Below are 20,244 nucleotides of genomic sequence, written 5' to 3' on the forward strand. Positions count from 1 at the left end.
GAAGCTAACAACATGATAACATAGGGAGGTATATTTCAAGAGCGATAAAAAAAACCCTTGCACATCAACATGTAATGTGAACACAAAGCATGCTTAAAACATTAATGTATACTTTTGATTTTGAAGTAATTTTCTGGACAATAATTTGTGAGCCTATCAAGGTTAGAAATTGCATACAGTACAATTTCAAGGAACATGCTTATGAGGAATTCTCAATCAGAACGAAGTTAGTTTCATTCCTCTTATCTAAAAACTGCATAACAAGAAAACTGGATACCAATTACAGTTACTGTGGTTTCATTAATATTCAAGGGCATCAATTTTCGTGTATAAAGAGAAAATCACAGTTTCAAGGATACGTAAATTCGTGGCCAATGACCCTATCAATACAAAATGTTAATAAAAATTGCACTTCAATGAACATTTAATTTCGTGGATCAACTAAACAACGAAATCCACGAAAATTGGTATTCAACGAATATTGATGAAACCACAGTATAATGAATCGATACGGCTTCTTCCTGGAGCTTTACAGTAACCATGTGTTACAATGAATAATCCTCTCTAATCCAGGGAAACAAAGAATGAAAGAAATTTAAAAGATATCATCAGTATTTTTATCCTTAGCACAAAGTTCAACCATTAAGTACAAAAATACTCTACAACTGCATGATATTTGAGAACAATATATAGTCACAGTCATTTCCAGAGAGTGTTTGTATACATGTAAGTATGATGGTACAATATCTAACATGGATGATGGGGCTATTTACAATATAACAATGGACATTCACAAATCTTGGATGAGCAACTATTGGCACAACAAAATCACAGCTCTATCGTACGGTTTATGTGTACATCTATTGAAATGTTCTACAAAAAATGTGCACATTCGATACCAACAATATAAAAAAAATGTCACACTGGAATTGGAACTTTAATATGCATTGATCATGTCCATCTTTTACATAACTAAATAGAAAAAATAAACATATAACTAATTATAATTTACCGGTAACTGAAAGTAACTTAAAAGAAAAGAAAAAACCAAGAACATCATGATTTCAGATTTAAGTACTATTTCATGGCACAATATCTCTCAATGGTTTGTGTATATACGTTATTTTAACAACTAATATTCACATTTTTCAGTGTCTTTGTGATAACACTACGAATATCGATCTTGTAATGTATAGTCCAATACATTTTTTCAATGGCTATTTAAACATTTAATCATACAACTGCTGAAAATTATATAAATACCAGTAATAAAGAATCATTCTTTAAAAATTATGAGGGGATCAAATACGATCAGGCATGGTCAAGGGCTCACACATTACCGTAGTTGATCACCTCATAATTCCAAAAAGAATGTTTCCTTATTCCTTAATTCAATACAATACATGTATCTATCCTTTTCTACTGAAAATAAATGGTAGAGATGGTGATTTTGCCAAAGTTCTCTCTGAAACTAATGATCTTTGCTGTTTTACTACAATGATTTATCAAATACTGAACACATTCCATTAACCACAGACAGTGATGAATTACATGTATAACCCCTGTGTTGTCTGACATAATCTAAATTCGATGATAAAGCATTAACTGAATCAAGACTAAATAATATTTAAAAAAGAAAACAAACATATCACAGATAACTGATCCTTTCCACATTTTCCTTTGTACTTCATGGAATGGATTTTCTTTCTTTCTCCAACTCTTTTAATTTTCGAAGTCCATACAAATGTCTCCTCTTCATCTTTTTACATGGTACTGGCCAACCATAACAGACTCTCTATTGCGCTGCTTTTTTATTTGAGATCCCGGGCTTGGGCTGATCTACAAATCAGAAATAAAATAAACTCGGATTTAAAATTAAGCTTTACTCTGCTTCATCCTATAAAGTCCTAAAAATTCAAAATGAATGGGGAAATAATGATAAGGACTGGAAAAGATGGAGGATTAGCCAAATGGCATTCATAAACTGAAATGGAAGACTAGTACTTAGTACAAGACAGTAAATATGAGGTTTCTAGTGGATACCTTTGGGCCAGGGCTGGAATCCCAAAGCTACAGCTAGTTCATCTATATTATAAAGTCCATCATGGTTAAAGTCAAACATCTCTAGCTGTTGCTGAGAGGGAGGGTCTGGCATGTAATCGGGGAGATCCTGCACATCAATAAGCCCGTCACCATCTTTGTCCCAGCGACGAACCCCAGTCTCCAAGTCTGTCAGATATTGAGGATATAAGTCAATCACAAATAAAATATACTCTACATGTAAAGACAATCACAGAAATGACTTTATTATTCAGTTATAATTGAAACAGCAATTACAGAAAATGTCCCTAAACTTTATCAACACTGCAGCAGAGCTTTAAAGCTTTCCTCTAACCTTCATAAGAATTGACAAGTTTCATGGTAATGAACTTGTGAACCTCCGGGGGTGAGGTGGGCTGGGACACATCCAGGGTAGATCTCACAGATTTTTCTGATAACGCAATACATAAATCACATGTAAGAAACCCGTGTTCAGCTGTACAAGTAAATTATCAATTGACATGTGAGCTTCAGCTTTTACAAATATGATAACTAATTTGAGTTCTTCCTCAGTGATTTTTTTTAAGATGACGATCAACTTAAGTTGATTAGATTAGGTATAATCTGCCCTTCTTAATTACCGGATGGCTTATCCTGGACATCCACAGTGAGTGTTTTTTTGGAGGTGAGACTTTCTGCATCCCAGACTTGTAATTCAAAGATATACTGTCCAGGTATGAAGTCTCCTGTGGCCCTGGCTATTGCTTCATCCTCTTGAAACATATTTAGAACGGAGGGACCACTAAAGGAATATCAGACGAAATAATCATTGGGTAAAAAAAGTCACATGATTACTGTAAATCAATCTTTTAGTGTTTGCATGTAAGAACATACATGTACTGTTACAATGTTTTTCTGGTTTTAAACCAGTTTTTGAATGATTTTTGCACATGCTTTAGTTTAAAAACTTTGCACATGCTTTAGTTTAAAAACATGGCTCTGTATTGAAAATTAGCCATCCAAAACCAGTAAATCACTGGTAAATTATATAATAAAGTTGCTGCAAATAAAAGTTGGTTTATAGTATGTCAAAAGTACATTTGTCCAAAGACTTTCACACTCAATTCAGTATCACAAAATTGAACAATATCTCTCTTTATCTCTCTTTTCTATGATTCTCTGCTACAGCTAATATATCTAACTAAGCGCAATTTAAACTGCAAAAGATTTACACTTTTTTAAAACACATGCCAATTTCCAATCTTTATACAAATTATTTGTCAACCTGAATTTCCCAATGTCTTACTCTTTCTGTTCCCAATGATAAAGGACAACATCTTCATCATCTGTGCTGCCAGTTCCATTCAAGTAAAGTTCCTGTATAGGTAGTGTGATAGTAATGTGACCCTCTGTCTTTGCTACTGGGGGTTTGTTTTTATTCTTTACTATAGGCTCTGTGTTATGTGGTGGAAGTTTTGTTGTTGGCACTTGGTCCTTGTCTTGTTTAACATCAGGGGCTTTAGCTGTAGATGTTGGCACACTGCTAGCTGTTGGAGATGCTGGCAATAAATCCAGATCAGATTTAACCACAGGGGTCCTAATTGTAGGTGTTGGTGGTGCAGCTGAGGTTGTCTGACCTGGTAAAAGATGAAACCATTGCAATTTATAATAACTTTTCCTCTGCTTTAATAAAAGCAGCGTGATGCAATCTAAACACTGACATCAAAGGGAAACACACTCTTAGAAAATATCATAGATAAGAAAATTCATAGAAAATTTAAAATAATGATTTTCCCCACCATTAACCATTTCTCTGTGGTCCTTGTCAAGTGAAGCAGAGAAATGCTTCAAGACCTCCACAGTCTTAGACAGTTCCGTTATTGTGTTGGACTGCTTGCCAACTTTACCCATCAGTGTGTGGAAATCCTCCTTCAAGACTTCAATGGATCTGTTCAGTGCCTACAATCAGGGGCAGTGAAAAAAAATGTGGTCTTATTAAAACAAGAGTACTCATAAAAACCATAGAATGAAATGTACATATCTGTTCAAAACATGAAATTCAGACTTTTTTTGTTCATTGAACTAACTTCAACATGTGTAACCCCACTGTTTTAATTGAAAGGGAAAAATTACCAAGACTTACTTGGAGACTTGTTTGAATGGACCCAGTGTCTGCTGAACCAGCCGTTCCTTGGGAGTCTTTCATCTACAAGAATATTTATAACACAGATAAGAGGGGAGAAACAAGGAATACTTTTTAACAGAATTGAAAACCAATGACAATAAGTTAAATAATTTATATTGCATTCATCAATATCATTTACTGGGTATACAGAGAAATTCATGAAAGTCAAATTCTAATTGACAACTTCTCCAAGGCACTGATGTGGATTTTATTAAGATAATTTATGAACGAGGTTCCTCACCAGTTTGAACTGATCCCTCAGTGTACCAACTGTAGAGGTGATGCTGTCTATCTTCACTGACAGATTATCCAGGGACTCTGATGGGCTGGTTTGGTTGGCAAGACCCATATCCTCAATCTGAATTTTTTTCAAAAATCAGTTACATCAAAAAAGTTTCAGTATATAGATGTAAAGTTTACAAAGTATAAGCTGTAAGGTTGCTTATTCTCCCAATTTTAATGGCTTCAGTTCTCAATATAATGCAAGAGCCCTGGGTAATAATTAGTATTTAACCTAAATAAACTGTATATTATAGTGAAGTACATAGTCTGAGACACACAATACTAACCACTTGGTGAATGAGGAGCTTGGTCTGTGCAGTTCCTTCCCCTGAGTCCTGGTCCATCCCCTTATGATCCTTCAGTATAGAAGAGTGGTCACTATTCAAGGCCTTGAATTGTGTCTGAAGGTTAGCAGTTATGTTTTGCAAAGCACTCAAGTAAACCTGAAAGAACCAACATATACAATATTAATCTTACATTCAGGAAATATTCCGAAATAAGGTACAGTCGCACCTGCTGTTACGGCCACCTTTAATCAGCGGCCACTCGCCATGAGCGGCCAGTTTTAATCCCGCCCGTTTAGTTTTACACTATATTTTAACTGATTTAAGCGGCCACCTGTCTAACGTGGCCAGCGGCCACTGTTTTTAGGTCCCGTGGCTTCAACATGCCTGTTTTCAACGGCCATTTTGTCTGTTTTGTCACATGACTTTTGAATCTGACATGTGACCCCGTATCGAAAGAAGCCAAACTTCGAAAGCTGATAATGAGTTAATGACAAATAAATGAGTGTGTTATTTGAAGTCTGCTGAGATTTAATGTGATAATTGATTATCATAACACCTGTTTTGTGTTGTTTATATATCGACACGTACTTATATACTTCATTACAAAGTCATTGTATATGGCCAGTCTTGCGCTGAACAGCTTAACATGTGCAAAATAGCCGGTAGTATGCACTTTTTTCCTAGAAAATTTCTTTGAGATAATAAAATGGGTTCTTAATATATATAAGAATGGAATTTTGATACTTTTTTTAAAAGGGAAAACATCGGCTATCGTAGTTCAGTAAGTAGCCTTTGTACGGAAACACTACTTCTGTTTGTTTACCGCATTTAATCCCTTGAAAATTATCATTTGGGCGTATTTAGCAGAAAATGTTTTGTTCTTAATCCCTTGATAGATAAATGGAACTAAAACGGCCATTTAGAATTAATATAAACTGTTTATTTAGCATTCCGAGCTGTGCATTCACCATCTCTGTGTACGCCGCCATTACAGATGCTATTAATAAATCTGTGCAATAGTACTCGATGTTTTTTTTCCATTAGTTTGAAACCTGGAATAAGAGGCCACCTGTCTTTAGCGGCCAGTTTGGCATTGTCCCACAGGTGGTCGCTTAAAACAGGTGCGACTGTACCTTTTTTATGTTTATGGGGAAAGAATAGGGGCTGGCTAGGTAATCCAATTACACAAGGTCCTAGGCACTCTCTCTCCCTTTCTTCTTTTTATCTCACTCACCTCATGACTTGACAGTTTTGATTGAATTTTTGGCAGCTCAGACCACAGAGAGTTGTTGACCAGCTGTATCATGTTGCTCAGATTCTCCAGTTTCTAAAATTGAAAAAAAAATATCACTGTAGTATTAATTGAACTACATGTATTTTTAAACACATACTTGCAACCTTCTTGATTATCTGTGACATTTAACCAGACATTTAAGTGAGATTTAAACTACAGTAAAACATGGTTACATCTAATATAATTATAACAAATTCAGGCTTACAGGGAAGTCAGAATGATTCCCCTTATCTGGAAATATATTATGCATTTATTGGATATAGTGAATAATTCTTAGAACAAATCTGTATCTTTCATCCCTCATGCTTCACTATAACCATGTATTCCTGTACAACTTCTTGTTCATGATACTGGTCTTTTTGTTATGGAAAAAATGAAATTTCCTTACTTCTGTGTCAAGGTCAACATGGCCTGACTCTCGACCCCCTGATTCACGACCACCACTCCCCATCTGTATGTTAAAAAACAACTTGTTTTAATAAAATCTTAACAACATTGAAGAAATAATTGAAGATCACAGTCGGTATTTATCACATGTACCATATATGTCAGTACCATAATGTAATGTTTTAATACAGAGAAAAAAGTGTTACTGTGAATTTGTAACTTGACTATAACAGAAAATATTTTTAGTGATTTAATGAAGCAGAACAAACCTCCGGAGTCTGTTGTTTTTTCAGGTCTGCCAATTCTTTCTCAACTTTCTCTTTAAGTTTTTCCACCTCCAACTTCATTGCTTTCACATCAACTCCTAAATCCCCTATAGTCTGCAGGAATAGAAAGATGAATGCTAGCAACATCAGCTCATCTCATGATGAATTACCAATGCAATTAAAACTTAATATTGTGTAGTTGTGATTTGAAACCATTTTTTTTCTGATGCTCAGATGTAATGAACTTGTCACTAATGAATAGGCATTCAATATTAAGACTAGAGTAATAAATGTAGCAATTTCAGCACTTACCTTTAATAAGGTTGATTTTGGGACTTGAAATTTTCATGTATTGGCTTCATTACTTACCAGTGAGATAACTTGGACAAGAGAATTAATTTTGTGCAGATTTCATTACTTATCTCTGAGAGAATTTGGAATTGAGTAGGTAATGTCACTTACATTTGAGATAATGGGCACCTGCTTTGATAGTGTATTGACTTGATTCACAATGACTTGACTGCCTGGTTGACTTTTGCTGACTGCCTCTAAGGCGGAGCTTTGATCATTTACCTAAATAATTTCAGATCATTATTGGTAGTTACATGTACATCACATTCATTAATTATTAACATCAAATATATGATAAACATATTGTTTTATCCGTACTAATGATATCTTAAGGACTTTAACAGATTGCATGTTTAGTCAAATTCGACGATTAACTGAGATAAGATACAAAGATATGAGTGGGCATCACTGAGATTTCACATCCAGTGTCACATATTTTCACTATCCAAAAGCCGATTCATTCAACTTTTCTTGTTCCTAAGAACAATTCCTGTCCTTATTCTTTTTGACTTTTCAAAATTCCATGAAGGAAATATGGCGAATAGCATGAGGGCTGTTGTACATAATCATAAACAAGGGTATACTGTCATTAGATGAGCTTCTTTTTCATCTTCTCAAAAAATAAAAGGCTTTCCCATGATGTAGTTTAGGCAGGATTTCATTAAATAATGAAATTTTTACAATGGGGGTAACACCACATACACTTTATATGTTAACATATTTTAACAATGAATCTATAAACTTGAGCTGGTACCTGTAAATAAACTATGGAAATTATGACCTTTGCAATCACAGAAAACAAACAAGGATATTTACTTTAGAAGTGAGGCTGGACAAACGTAGTTTAACATCGGCCATTTCCTTGGGGCTCTGTGTGACATTGACTAGATCTTTTTTGATACTGCTCTGAATTTGTTGCTTCAGTTCATCTACACTGGTCTGTAAACTGCTGCCTTTTACTGTCAATTAAAATTTAAAAAAAAATACAGTCATTAAAATCAAATTAAGATTGTCAGACTTTATTGCACATCTGTTCATGTATGTATAACATTTAATATGAAGAACTTAGCATCAGGTTTGTGGTTTGTGAAATTTAAGTCGTTTAACAAGATAAAACTTTATGCAAGAGCAAATAGTTTAGACAAACACTGGGTAATTTATTGTTTGTACATGCATGTTTAATTTAGTTTTAAAATACTGTTCCAGTAATCAATCTTCTAGAAATAAAGCACCATTGTTAGCTAAGGTTACTAAAATATTGATTTACAGCAAAATCATTGAAATTTCTTCTTACTGCAAACGGAGTATCAGTAGCTAATTATTTGCATTAATGTTACACATTATTTATTCATATACAGTAAAACACGCTTATAATGAAGTGCCAGGACAGGCAATTTTGCTTTGTTATAAGCTTATTCATTATATACATCAAGTTTACAATATGTAATAAAGTCACAGGGAATGAAAATCACTTCCCTGCAAGCGACAATTCATTATAAGCGTGTTCGCTGTTACCATGTTTTACTGCATTAATCAATAAATCGTAGCATTTTCAATGCTGTTGATGTGTACCAACCCATATTAACTAAAACCAAAGAAGCTAAAAAGTCATCTCAAGAAAAAACAGAGGAACAATCCTAAAATTTTTAAATTTACAAAATTTATATTAATATGATACCTAACAGTAATGAATGAATTAAATTATTAACGTTTTTGTTAGCAGTATATTATCTTGAAATATCACTAGAACATGCAAATAAAATTTGACAGGTTAAAACCAGCCTACTACCTCAAAAATACCAGTCAAATAAAATTTCCTTCATATAATAATATGTCAATCCAATATTACTTGTCAATAGCAGAACATTCAGAGATACACTCTATACATTTTTTTCCATAGAAACTTGAACCCTGCATGCTTTATAGTTGATGATGATTTTGTTTGCAACAGCTTGTAAAAGTAGACTCAATCAATTTGTCATAAATAGTAATGAACAAGAAAGGCAAAAGAATAAAACAAAGACACATTCATCAGAACTCAATAAAAGAGAATCGACCAGTGGAAACAAAACACAGAACTATTCAAGATACAACAAATAAGTCACCTTTATTAACTTCTTCCCGGATTTTTTCAACATTTTCTTTCAGTTGTAAATGCATGTATAACAAGGCGCCAATACAAATGAAACAAGTGACAACCATGAAAAATCCAAATACTGACATGCATGTGGAACAGCACGAGACTCGCCCCCTAGTGTTGGATAAGATAAAAAAAAATTGTTAACTGTTGATTTTTTCCAAATCAGATCATTTGTTATATAAAATTGAAAATCATTTTAAATTTGTTCAAAGATGGCAATCAAAATAATCCGAAAGCCCACGTAATTTAGTAAAACTAAAAGCCGAGACATGTTAATGTACGGAAATGAATTACACATTTGCCGCTAAATAAACCTCTCATTTAAAACTCACTGTCTCATGAAAGATTTACGATCAGTTATTAAAAATTCATCCACTTCGGACGACTCGGACTCCGTACGAAGAAGTTCGTGACCATTTTTCATCTTTCTCCGAGTTTTCCCACTTCCCACTAGTGCGTCAAGTTCTCGACGCTTTTTCATTTTCTTTGGCGGTTTAAAACCGACGTCTAAATTTCCCTGAGAGTCCAACATGGGACATTGATAGATCTGATAATGTAAGTTTAAGGTCTAATCGATTTTGTAGTTTTTGACGTTCGATACGTACACCCGGAAGTGGTAAAACAAAAGTAGCTTTTACAAGAAATACTTCGTATAAAAGAGCTTAGGAGGTGTCCGGTCCATTCGTACCAAATGAAATAAAAGAGTAGGACATTTCGCCCTCCCTTGTAGTCTTAACTCGTCATTCATCCTTAACCTGCAAATTACTTGCCAAAACCTTTGATTTTAATTCTAAACGAAAAACGCAATGAAATTCTCCCATGCCATGGATACACATACACTGCCAAAATGTATTTGATGTGACATAATTTCTTTCGAAATAAAATACATACATGTAAACCCTTATAAAACTTCTCTCACAATCTTGGTATGTAACGAAGTATCAATAAAGTGAAGTGTAAGCCACTGATCTGCAAGGCATGGGTTTTAAATGCTGATTACATTTTGAACATAATAAACTTCAATATTCACATCAATATACCAAGTACATAATTTTTATATGAATTTGAGTGCAAATGTTTATAATAATTTGAATCACGTACTTTTCACCAACAAGCAATAAAAACAGTTGTTTTTCTTGTGTATAAAGTTACTGGGTGTTGATGAATCATGGTTTTGATCTTGAATGTGTCTGAAAGTGTTAATTTTAATTAAATCTGGAAACATTAATACATGTATATCCATATTAATCATGTAATATACATATGTATAGACTTTGAGGTATGTGCAAGTGGCACCAGTAGAGATCAAATGCCACACATCAATATCCTTTGGCTCTCTTGTTAGTCCCATACCTGTTTTCACCGGAGGGGACTATAGCTTTCCTCTGCGTCCGTCAGTCTGTCTGTCTGTCCCACTTCAGTTTTCCACACTTTTTTTCTTTATGCGTTTGAGGAATAATATGAAATTTGCTGAACAGCTTCAAAATGTCAAACAACAGATCAAGTTTACACTTTTGTAGCGTCTGGTTGACATATTTTCGAGAGAAATTCTGCATAACAGAGCATTGTTTTCACAAACCAGTAGGGGACGTGTATTGCTTATGCAATACTCTCAGAATGCTTGTTGATATTGTCTTAGAGATGATGTGGAAAAGAGAGGACATTGATATATAAAAACGGCCATGTGTTGAAGTTGAACAACATTGACCAACGGCCAACTAATCACCAAGTACCCTACCGCCCCCCCCCCCCCCCCACCTCCTTTCATGAATGCCTCTCTCTCTCTAACACAGAGGATACAGTGCCACTGGAACTTGAAATGTTTGCATTCTATTTATCATAAAGTTTTCTTTCTTCCAAAATATTTCTAGGTAAAATTGTATGGATACCCCGCATGCAAAGCTCTATGATCCATGAATATCAAACGTGAGGAATTCAGCATTAAGGGGCATGAGATTGATTAGGAAAAACTTGATTTGGTCATTTTGAAGTCTTATCTTCCAGTATATGCAAAACTGAATATAATGCACTATTGATGAATTGGAACTGTCATATCTGTGTATAAATTCAAACTCTGTCACTTCTGTATTACTTATCAGTGAACAAGATAACTCAAAGCATAAATTTTGCTTAAAGCAGGTCAAATTTTGCAAGTCTGCTTCATTGTCATGATGGGTTGTGGACATACCTTCATTGAGCTGCTGTTGTAGATCCTTCACTTGATTGGACAGCCACACAGTAATGAAGCCCATAACCGTCACAGAGCACACCAACAGTAAAATAATCAGCATCTTCATGAACTGCCAGCAGTTACAGATCCCTCCATGGGACGAAGAGGGAGAACTATAGGGATTCCGCTTTCTGTAAAATAACATACCATGTTATTAATTAAACCAGAATAATACCAATGATCTTTTAAGGAGGCTGAATGGTTAATAAATGAACCATCGGATCTCCCTAAAACTTTAAAATATAGGGGTTCTTGGTTTTTTTTAGCTAAAAACTATTATTGAGAAAAGAAAACTCCATATATTTTGCTTTTTAAATTTTCAAATGGTATTTTTCTATATTTTTACATAGAGTTCTTCTTCAAAAGGAGATCGATACAGTCTAAAAATGGCCATACAGCCATCAAGCCCTTTTAAGCTATGGACTCGGCAGTTTATCTATTTTCCATAGCATATATGATTAACATTTACATTTCAGATGTTTGCAAAAATAGTACAGAAAAACAAGCAATAGGCGATAAAATACTACTATTTACAGTGGAAATAAAAACATTTCTTTGAGATTTCTTAGTTTGAAATGCTTTTTTAATTTTATACATCGTAGAAACATTCCAGTTTGAAGGTGTAATTTTTTATCCATTTTCATCTTTTTGAGATTGGTTCATGAGATGTAATGTAATTTACGGATTCTCTTGCAAGTATTACTGGCATTATGAACAATTTTGGCCAAGGACCATTTCTCGCCAGTGCACTGTTACGACATTTTATCAACATCATATAAAAAAATAATGTAACAATGCACTGTCGAAAAATGGTACTTGACGAGGATTGGTCGCATGCCAGCATGGAATGATTAATAAGGACTGTGTTTGTTTGATATACTGTTAAAGTGAGGGGTTCCCCTAAAAATCCACGACAACTGCACAGGACATAACAAGCTCCCATGGTTCCACAGTACCATGCATGCTATTTTTTTGTTGTTGAAAACTTAAGTTTTAGAATTTCTGAATGATATACAATTCTCATTTTAATAAGGGCTCCATCAAGTATTCAATTTCAAATTTGCTGATAAATGCTTATTAAAAGAGTCAGGCAGGAAACTGAGTAAGTGGGTCTACTTGAGGAACTGGACCCCAAATTTTTCATTTCTTTTAAATGCCTCTCAGAAAAAAAAATAAAATATCATATGTAAGTTATCGAACTCAGCAGTAAATGCAAGTTCTAATATACCTGTAAATACATCACAAAAATCATAGCTGCATGCATGTTTTTCTACCATATGCAGTCTGTCGTGTATACTAGGTCTTAATAAAATTTAACACCTGCTGACCAACATAGGGCATATCAATCTATGAAAACTACAAGTCTGGAAATCAGAAGTGAATTAACACTTGGGGCGATGGAAGAAACAATTAGATAATATAGAAACATGACGTAAAATCGGTAAACAGTGGTAAACATGCTCTGTCAAAGATATTTGCTACTAGAAAGTGAAAGACATCTCTCTTTTTTTTTTTTTACTGTAATAGTGATTTTCTGAAGTTTTGAGCATTGCTACAAGTGTATAATGCTTCTATTCCAACTTCACACACGAGACAATGCCAGCAGTCATACCTGCGAACTTGCTTCTTTCCTTTCAGGGGAGGCAGCTGAAGCTCGTCTGTTTCCGACGAATCGTCTAACAGTGTCATCATGAGTTCCTCCCTCTGAATGTGGCCGTTACTACCCTTCTTCATTGTTGCTTCTCATTACAACCCTCCCAAAAAACAAATCTGAACTTTGACAACTCCAGAACTCTTTCTTGTTTTTCTCAAACAGGAAGTTGTTGTAGGATTTAGGATAATTAGGTTGTACCAAATAATTTCGTTCGTCCAAATACTGTCCCAAATCAAGCTTCCCCAACTAGTAACAAATAACAAATTTAACTTCCTGGTAACTATCAGTTTAAAGAGTTGAATCACAACATTAAAATCCATTGCCTTCATAACTCCTATCAGCTGATAACAAACCATGTGACCATACCAATGTCAAGATAAATTTAGAGTAGCATAAGTGCACTGATTACAGAAATTCTTACCACAATGTCCATATAGGTTGGCCTTTCATACCTTTACATTTCAATACACGTATAACTTTCTGAAATAAGAGATTAATACTTTGCATTTATCTTCCACAGAGCTAAACTATCAAAAAATGTTGAAGACATCTGTAAGTAACTTTTTTATTTCAACAATAAAGAAAAAAAAATACAAACATAACAAATATTGAGATGTAGAGATAGTTCAAAAATATTTACGCAATATTGCAATACAAACTTTTTTCCAGTATGCCAAAACTTTGCTGGGATTCATTTACATGTGTAACACATCATGAAACAAAATGGTCACAAATGGCATTAAGCTTGTCAAACTTAAATACCCGGTACTACCTTTCTCGAGTGAACAAAGACTAGTAACAGTCATCTACAGAAACATTGTAGTATGCAATTCAACCTAAGCAATTTTCTGTCACATTTCTCTCTGTTGTTTTTTATCACTTGGTTTACAGCATAAATATCTTCATACATGCCATTTATGAAAATGAATTTATGACCATCAGTATAAGTTCCCCAAATATGCCTTTTAAAAATATACAAAATTTTTACTATTTTTGTTTTTGAAATTTTAGAATGGGATATAAAAATATAATACTCAAGTCATCACACTGATCAAGGTCAATCTTAGCATGAAACTTTCATCTTCCTTACTAACATATACTCCCAAAATAAATATGTTTATATCCATTATACAGTAATACTTAGCCAGACATGACTGAAAAACCAAACAATTTTTTAACATTATCTCAAGACCAGTTGAACTTTTGCATTTGCAAATAAATCTAAAATGAGTTTGAATGTGACATAACAACAATTGAAAAATTATTTGAATTATGAAACAATTTAAGTGTTTCCGAAAACTCACAGATAAAAGTAGGAATATAGAATTTCATAAACACCCTTCTTCTAAATTTGGAATAATATCAAAATGTGCATACTTCTATCAAAACTGCACTCTACTTAAAATCCAAAACATGTCCAAGAATACATACACGTAGTAATTGAAATATCTAAATTAACAAATCTCCTGTTAGTCTTATATTTAAAATGAACCTTACAACCTATAAAATTAATGAGAAATAGCAGGAAAAAAGTAGAAAGAAGGAAAAATCTTGGACATACTATTATATAAACCCTGCCTTAGCCACTTGACTGGACTTATACACAGTTTCTACAACATGATTTGGTCAACTGTTTATAAACATTTTGATCCAAGTCTTACATAAAACATTAATGATAAATCATCATCTGAAACTTTAACATGGTGACAAAACTCACAGACTTAGAAACATGTCATATGCTACAGAGCATAAAATGAACGCTGTACACTGAAAGACAAAGCAAAAAAACATGGCCATTAAATGGCTTTGGCAAGTACTAACACGTACAATACTTATATAACATACATACATCGTACCTGTACTCAATCTAATTAATAAAAAATTTTCCATGAATTATCTATTAACCTGTATTTATTGGGAGGAGAAGGTAAACATGTTGTGTATGACTTATGAAAAATTACGGTATACAAAAACAAGAACAGTTGAGTTTATATAGACAAACTAGACATCTACAGATAGTTCTTGATTGCTTTGAATGATAGCATCTAATAAGTACTCTAAATTGTCAGAATTCCTGAAAAAATGGTGTTCAAAATGAACCCCCGGTAAAAGTCGGTGAAGAAGAGAGTGGACCTTCTTCATGAACATCTTTAGACACTTCTTCGGCTTTTTGCACAAAACAACGGAAGGTTCAAACACTTCGACGACCTTAACTGTGGAGGATTCAGTGTTAGCTACACCCTCTTCATTGTCAGCATCACGTGGAGTCTCTACTACACAAGTTAAACCTTGAACTGCCATTTCATTCTTACTTTCAGTTGGAAAAGTTTCACTAGTCTTTTCAACTGCTAGTAGCTCCATGAGAGGGTCAGATCTAGAGGCTGAAGTACTTTTCGAATCACCATTGGCGAGAACACTTGCTAATTTGTCCAAAACATGGACATCATTTTCACAATTGTCAACTAAAACATCAGAGGTTGTAGGAACTTTGTCGTTGCTTTTGTCATCATCACTTTTGTTGTCTATGTCATGATCCTCCATTGGGACTTCAGAGGGAGCAGTACTGACTGTGGGGGGTTGTGCATCTTCTATATCCATAGGAACCATTTCCTGAACACTGGTACATATCACTTTCTCCTGGAAAGAGTTCACAAGATTTTGTGTTTATTGATTAACACTAAAACTTACTTTAATTCTAATGTAGCAATAATAAATATTATATGTCAATAATTTTGTTTAATGACTAATAACTTATATATTAAATTTTACCTGGCTTGCATCCTTCATGACTTCATCCTCTATAACCATGTGAGTTCCATCTGGAAGTGCTTCAGATGAGATCATTTCTCTGGGCTTGTTTGTTGGCAAGAATCCTTGGTAATCTGAGTCCACATTGGTTTGCTGATCATTTGCAAAGTCAACATTGACAGATATTGTTTCACAGGTTGCTTCACATGTAAACGACTGATCCTGCACAATTCCTGAATCTGATAGACTTTGAAATCTTGATGTTGGAGGTGGGGAGGATATATTGGACGAAATATTGGAAACATAAGCAGTACAATTTTCTAGCACTGGCATTTCATCATCTAAACACTCACTCTCATCCTGATATTTATGCAGAGAGTGAATATCTGTGTCCTCAGATTCAAGGTCCTTCTCTCTGTTGCTTGAGCGAATGACACGCATAACAAATTCTATGAATTCATCCACACTCTCAGTTTCTGCTTTCACTGTATGTTTCAGGTTAGCTGGTAGTAAACATTGTAATAGTAGAACAATTTTATTTCTCAGTGACACAAGGCGCATCATGTCTTGAATGAAATGTTTTTGTTCTTTCAGCAACTTTTTCTCATGCTGACGGGACTGTTTCTCTTTTTTGCTATGACTTTCTGCATCAATACAACATGCACAACTGTTATTCTTCACATTACGAGACCTGCGTCTCCTAGAGATTTTAGCTGGTACTTTATCAACATGACACACAAAGTCTGGATCGTTGGATGGGCAAGCTTCTTCTTCTTCTTCCTGAGGTGTTGACAAGAAAGACATGAACTGTTGCTGCCATGCAATTGGAGTTAAAACTGATTTTCTTCTGGATGAAGTTCTAGTATTCAAACTTGAATTGGTGACATTGACTTCTGATGAATCTGTAGTTGATGGTTTGGGTACAACCTGAGAGTCACAATGTTGGTTTATCACACAACTTTTAGGTTTATCAACTTTATTTTGGACAGAATTTTGATGACCTCCAGTTTTAACAAGAGAATCAGGTTGCAGTTCATAAGAAGAATATATCACGGCTTCTTTATCAGACACCTTTTGCAAAAGAGGTGTGTCAGGCACTTCTGGCAGTTGAGATTCAAGACAATCTTTATTAACCCCACATAAGCACCCATTGTTTTGGGAATTGTTATTTTGTTCACAACATGACTGAGTATCTGTACAAGATGCACTTGTTGGCTTTGCTGAACCTTGTTCTTGACTAGTTAAACCTTCTGGTGATCCACAGCTATTGCTGCTGTTAAAAGGTGAATTGCCATTGTCCCGAATTCCAGAAAACTCTTGAGAAATGCCCGTTATTGGAAAATCTGTGCAGAAAGTCTCACTGTTCATCAAAGAAGAATTGAAGTTTCTTGGTTCCTTCCGTAAATTAGTGCAATTTGAGGTATCTGCCCTTGAATGAAATTCAGACCACGGGGTCTGCTGATTTCCCATCCATACATCATTGCTTGAAAAAATACCATGTTTCAGTTTTTTCCTTTTCTGCCAATCAAACTTCTTTTTACTTGCACCACTGGCCCACCATTGTTTTCTATACTTCTTGCGCAATCTTTTGTACACATTCTGTGAATCTCTTTTCTCTTTCATTGCACCATTGGTTGTTAATGGTTTGTTGGAATTACTTTCACCAATACTCTGCAGATGTATTATGAATTCTCTTTCAAAGCCTGCCATCTGGCTATTTTGTGTGGTCTTTTATCTGCATCAATACAATCACCACATTCTTCATCTGAAAAAAAGGAAGAGAAATGTTTGCAATTTAAAGCTATGTATAAATTAAAAAAAAAAGGAAAGATGTAGCAGTCAAACAATTCAGAGAACTGAAACTCATAGCCTTTGGATTATCTTCTCATGTTTGCTAATATCACTACTAGTAGAACTTGCGAATCATTTGAGCAAAAGGGTGTACTAATATTTAAACAAGCTTAATAGAATGTGACATGTCTTTGAAAGCCAAGGCAACACCAATTTGTTTGATCCTCTCCAATCTAAATTTGGTTGCAACCTTTACAGCTCATTAAACATTGACAAACGTGAGAAAAGTATGTTTGGAGATTGATCCATCTTTATCTAATCAAAGTAAAAAATAAAGTGTTTTTAAGGCTGATGTAATCACAGCACACAACCTGCAAAATTTATTTCAAACAGTCAAATGTGACAACCTATATAAATCATCATTCTAATAATTCTTTGTGGTTAACCAGGCAAGGGTATGGGGAGGTCAATTCGGAATCCAGACAAATGAATTGGAATCAGTATTTCAACTCCATTGTTCAATAGATTAGATTACTGTAAAACAATGTCACATAAGTTGAATTCTCTACTACTTTCTTATTTAGACTGATTTATTAATCAATTTGCAACAGGTATGAAAAATTTCCTAGCACCAAGAATTGAATGCAGAGCAGTGCATGGTCAATGCTATATACCCCTTCACAGTAACTGTAGTACTACTCTTTTGCAGGACAAAATGATATATTTTGATTAAAAGATGACGCAATGTCAATTGTTTAATCTACCATCTATAACATCGCCAAACTTTATCAATTTGCCCTGCAAGAGAAATGTACTACAGTTAACGTGAAAGGGTCTATTTGATTATTAAAGATAAATAACAAGTCATGCTTTGCCTCATGAAATAGAAGCCAATCAAGCCATGTGTATCTAGGGAGACAACAAAGAAATAGAGTATTCTCATCTTCAAGTTTCGACGATGGAACCCAAAATTGCTTTGAAAGTTCATAATATGTTTCAGATGAGGTATAAACCTATTTGTCCATCGTTCCATGGGACAGACTTGCGTCATACTCATATATATCTACAATTTAACTTACGTCAGCAAGATTACCATACTATCCAGTCTACGAAGAACCCAATTTGTCACCTTTCACAAAAAACCAAACGCACTACACTCTATCTCTTCGTAATCTGTTAGGTGTAGGGTAAAATAATTTATAATCGTCAACATTTCGTTCAGCAAATATGGCCGCTTGATGTAAACATGAAAATCAATGTCTGTTTTAGGCGATTTCTAAATTGTCATTCAATTGAAAGTGATGAAAAGTTGTCTAAAAGACGAGAAACAACCAAAGAACACATAAAATATCAAATATAAGACGTACCAAATAATTCTACTCCAAAACTTTATCCTGAGGAAATTTCTCTTGATTATTCTGGCGCGAACACGACATCTATCGGCGAAATTGGTTACACTTCCTGTTAGTTTTGGGTATTACTAAAGGAGGGAAATGTTGGTGATGTTAGCATTTGACATTCAAGACTTAATAGAAGTCATATAATTTGGGATATCATATAAATAATATTCTATTTTGATACCAAATTGGTCCAAATTTGTGTATCTGTAAATTATTAGCCTATTCCTAGAAAAATTTATCTCAGGTTTTTTTTTAGAACAAAAGTGGTCAAAACTGTCAGGTTATAAGAAATCTTAAGACACTCGAATACTTGTCTTATGTTTGTGTTGAATATAGTTGCGGCATTTTATATTGTTTTTTAAAGTAGACAGTTTATCAGATATTGTGTAAATGGGGATGTGAATTACTGATATATAGAGGATCAGTGAATTTTGATACGTAATAATGCATACTCGATATGATGCATGCGCGGATCCAGAAAATTTTTCCAGGGGGGGGGGGTCCGAAGGATAATTGTGTTTGCAAGGGGGGGGGGGTCCGAGGCATATTTTCGCGATAATTTTACTATGTAAATTCAAAAAAATTTCATTTTCCAGGGGGGGGTCGGGACCCCCCCCCCCCCCCGACCCCCCTCTAGATCCGCGCATGTGATGAACTTAATATTAAATTCTTTTACAACATCACACTCATAGCTCCTCAGTTCTACTGTATTGATTTTTATTTGCCAGAATTCATATGAACCATGAGCATTGGTATATACACATTAATTATAAACATATTGAACTGCAATCTATCAAAGCAAAAGTACATGTCACAAACATTATACAATATTCTAAAAAAAATATTCGTACATTCATAGGAGGAGAGACCTAAGAATCAATAAATCAAATGGTAATGTAAATAACGATACTGATGATAATAATAATACATTAATTGGATGTACACTGTAGTCTGACAGAATCCCGTTTTACCTGCCTCACGCAGATACGTTGCGAGGTGGCAAAATTGTTTGGTTTAGTTTAAACAATATTTTAATTCAAAATGAAATAAAATTGTTTGCGACTATGAATAGAAATGATTTGAACTAACTTAAACAATAAAGGACAAGATCAGTAGTATTCTTTTAAATAGATATTAATAAAAAGGACAGATACGTGTAAAAATGGAATTCATCCTCGACTGTACAAAA

General features: G+C 34.3%; 2 protein-coding genes across 5 annotated transcripts; both read right to left on the minus strand.

Moving 5' to 3' along the window:
• Positions 1-501: 501 nt before the first annotated feature.
• On the minus strand, positions 502-13,363 carry LOC105334507 (CAP-Gly domain-containing linker protein 1). Of its 4 annotated transcripts, none has more exons than XM_011437988.4 (16): positions 13,075-13,363; positions 11,421-11,593; positions 7,909-8,051; positions 7,204-7,314; positions 6,745-6,855; positions 6,477-6,539; positions 6,029-6,121; positions 4,795-4,950; positions 4,467-4,583; positions 4,184-4,246; positions 3,840-3,999; positions 3,347-3,677; positions 2,682-2,842; positions 2,396-2,491; positions 2,044-2,229; positions 502-1,839 (listed from the first exon to the last, which is right to left on the minus strand). In XM_011437988.4, the coding sequence occupies exons 1-16, from the start codon at positions 13,194-13,196 to the stop codon at positions 1,796-1,798; spliced, it is 2,130 nt and encodes a 709-aa protein (XP_011436290.3). In that variant the 5' UTR covers positions 13,197-13,363; the 3' UTR covers positions 502-1,795. The 4 variants fall into 4 exon arrangements, with proteins under 4 accessions (XP_011436290.3, XP_065922750.1, XP_011436289.3 ...); XM_066066678.1 differs by lacking the exon at positions 13,075-13,363 and adding an exon at positions 9,198-9,343 and having other exon boundaries at positions 11,421-11,541; XM_011437987.4 differs by lacking the exons at positions 11,421-11,593; positions 13,075-13,363 and adding exons at positions 9,198-9,343; positions 9,565-9,861.
• A 304-nt stretch (positions 13,364-13,667) lies between these two features.
• On the minus strand, positions 13,668-19,135 carry LOC105334508 (uncharacterized). The gene is made up of 3 exons (XM_011437989.3): positions 19,023-19,135; positions 15,886-17,629; positions 13,668-15,753 (listed from the first exon to the last, which is right to left on the minus strand). The coding sequence occupies exons 2-3, from the start codon at positions 17,572-17,574 to the stop codon at positions 15,118-15,120; spliced, it is 2,325 nt and encodes a 774-aa protein (XP_011436291.3). The 5' UTR covers positions 17,575-17,629; positions 19,023-19,135; the 3' UTR covers positions 13,668-15,117.
• Between the last annotated feature and the right edge of the window lie 1,109 nt (positions 19,136-20,244).

This window comes from Magallana gigas, chromosome 7, assembly GCF_963853765.1.
Source record: "Magallana gigas chromosome 7, xbMagGiga1.1, whole genome shotgun sequence".
NCBI classification, from domain to species: domain Eukaryota; kingdom Metazoa; phylum Mollusca; class Bivalvia; order Ostreida; family Ostreidae; genus Magallana; species Magallana gigas.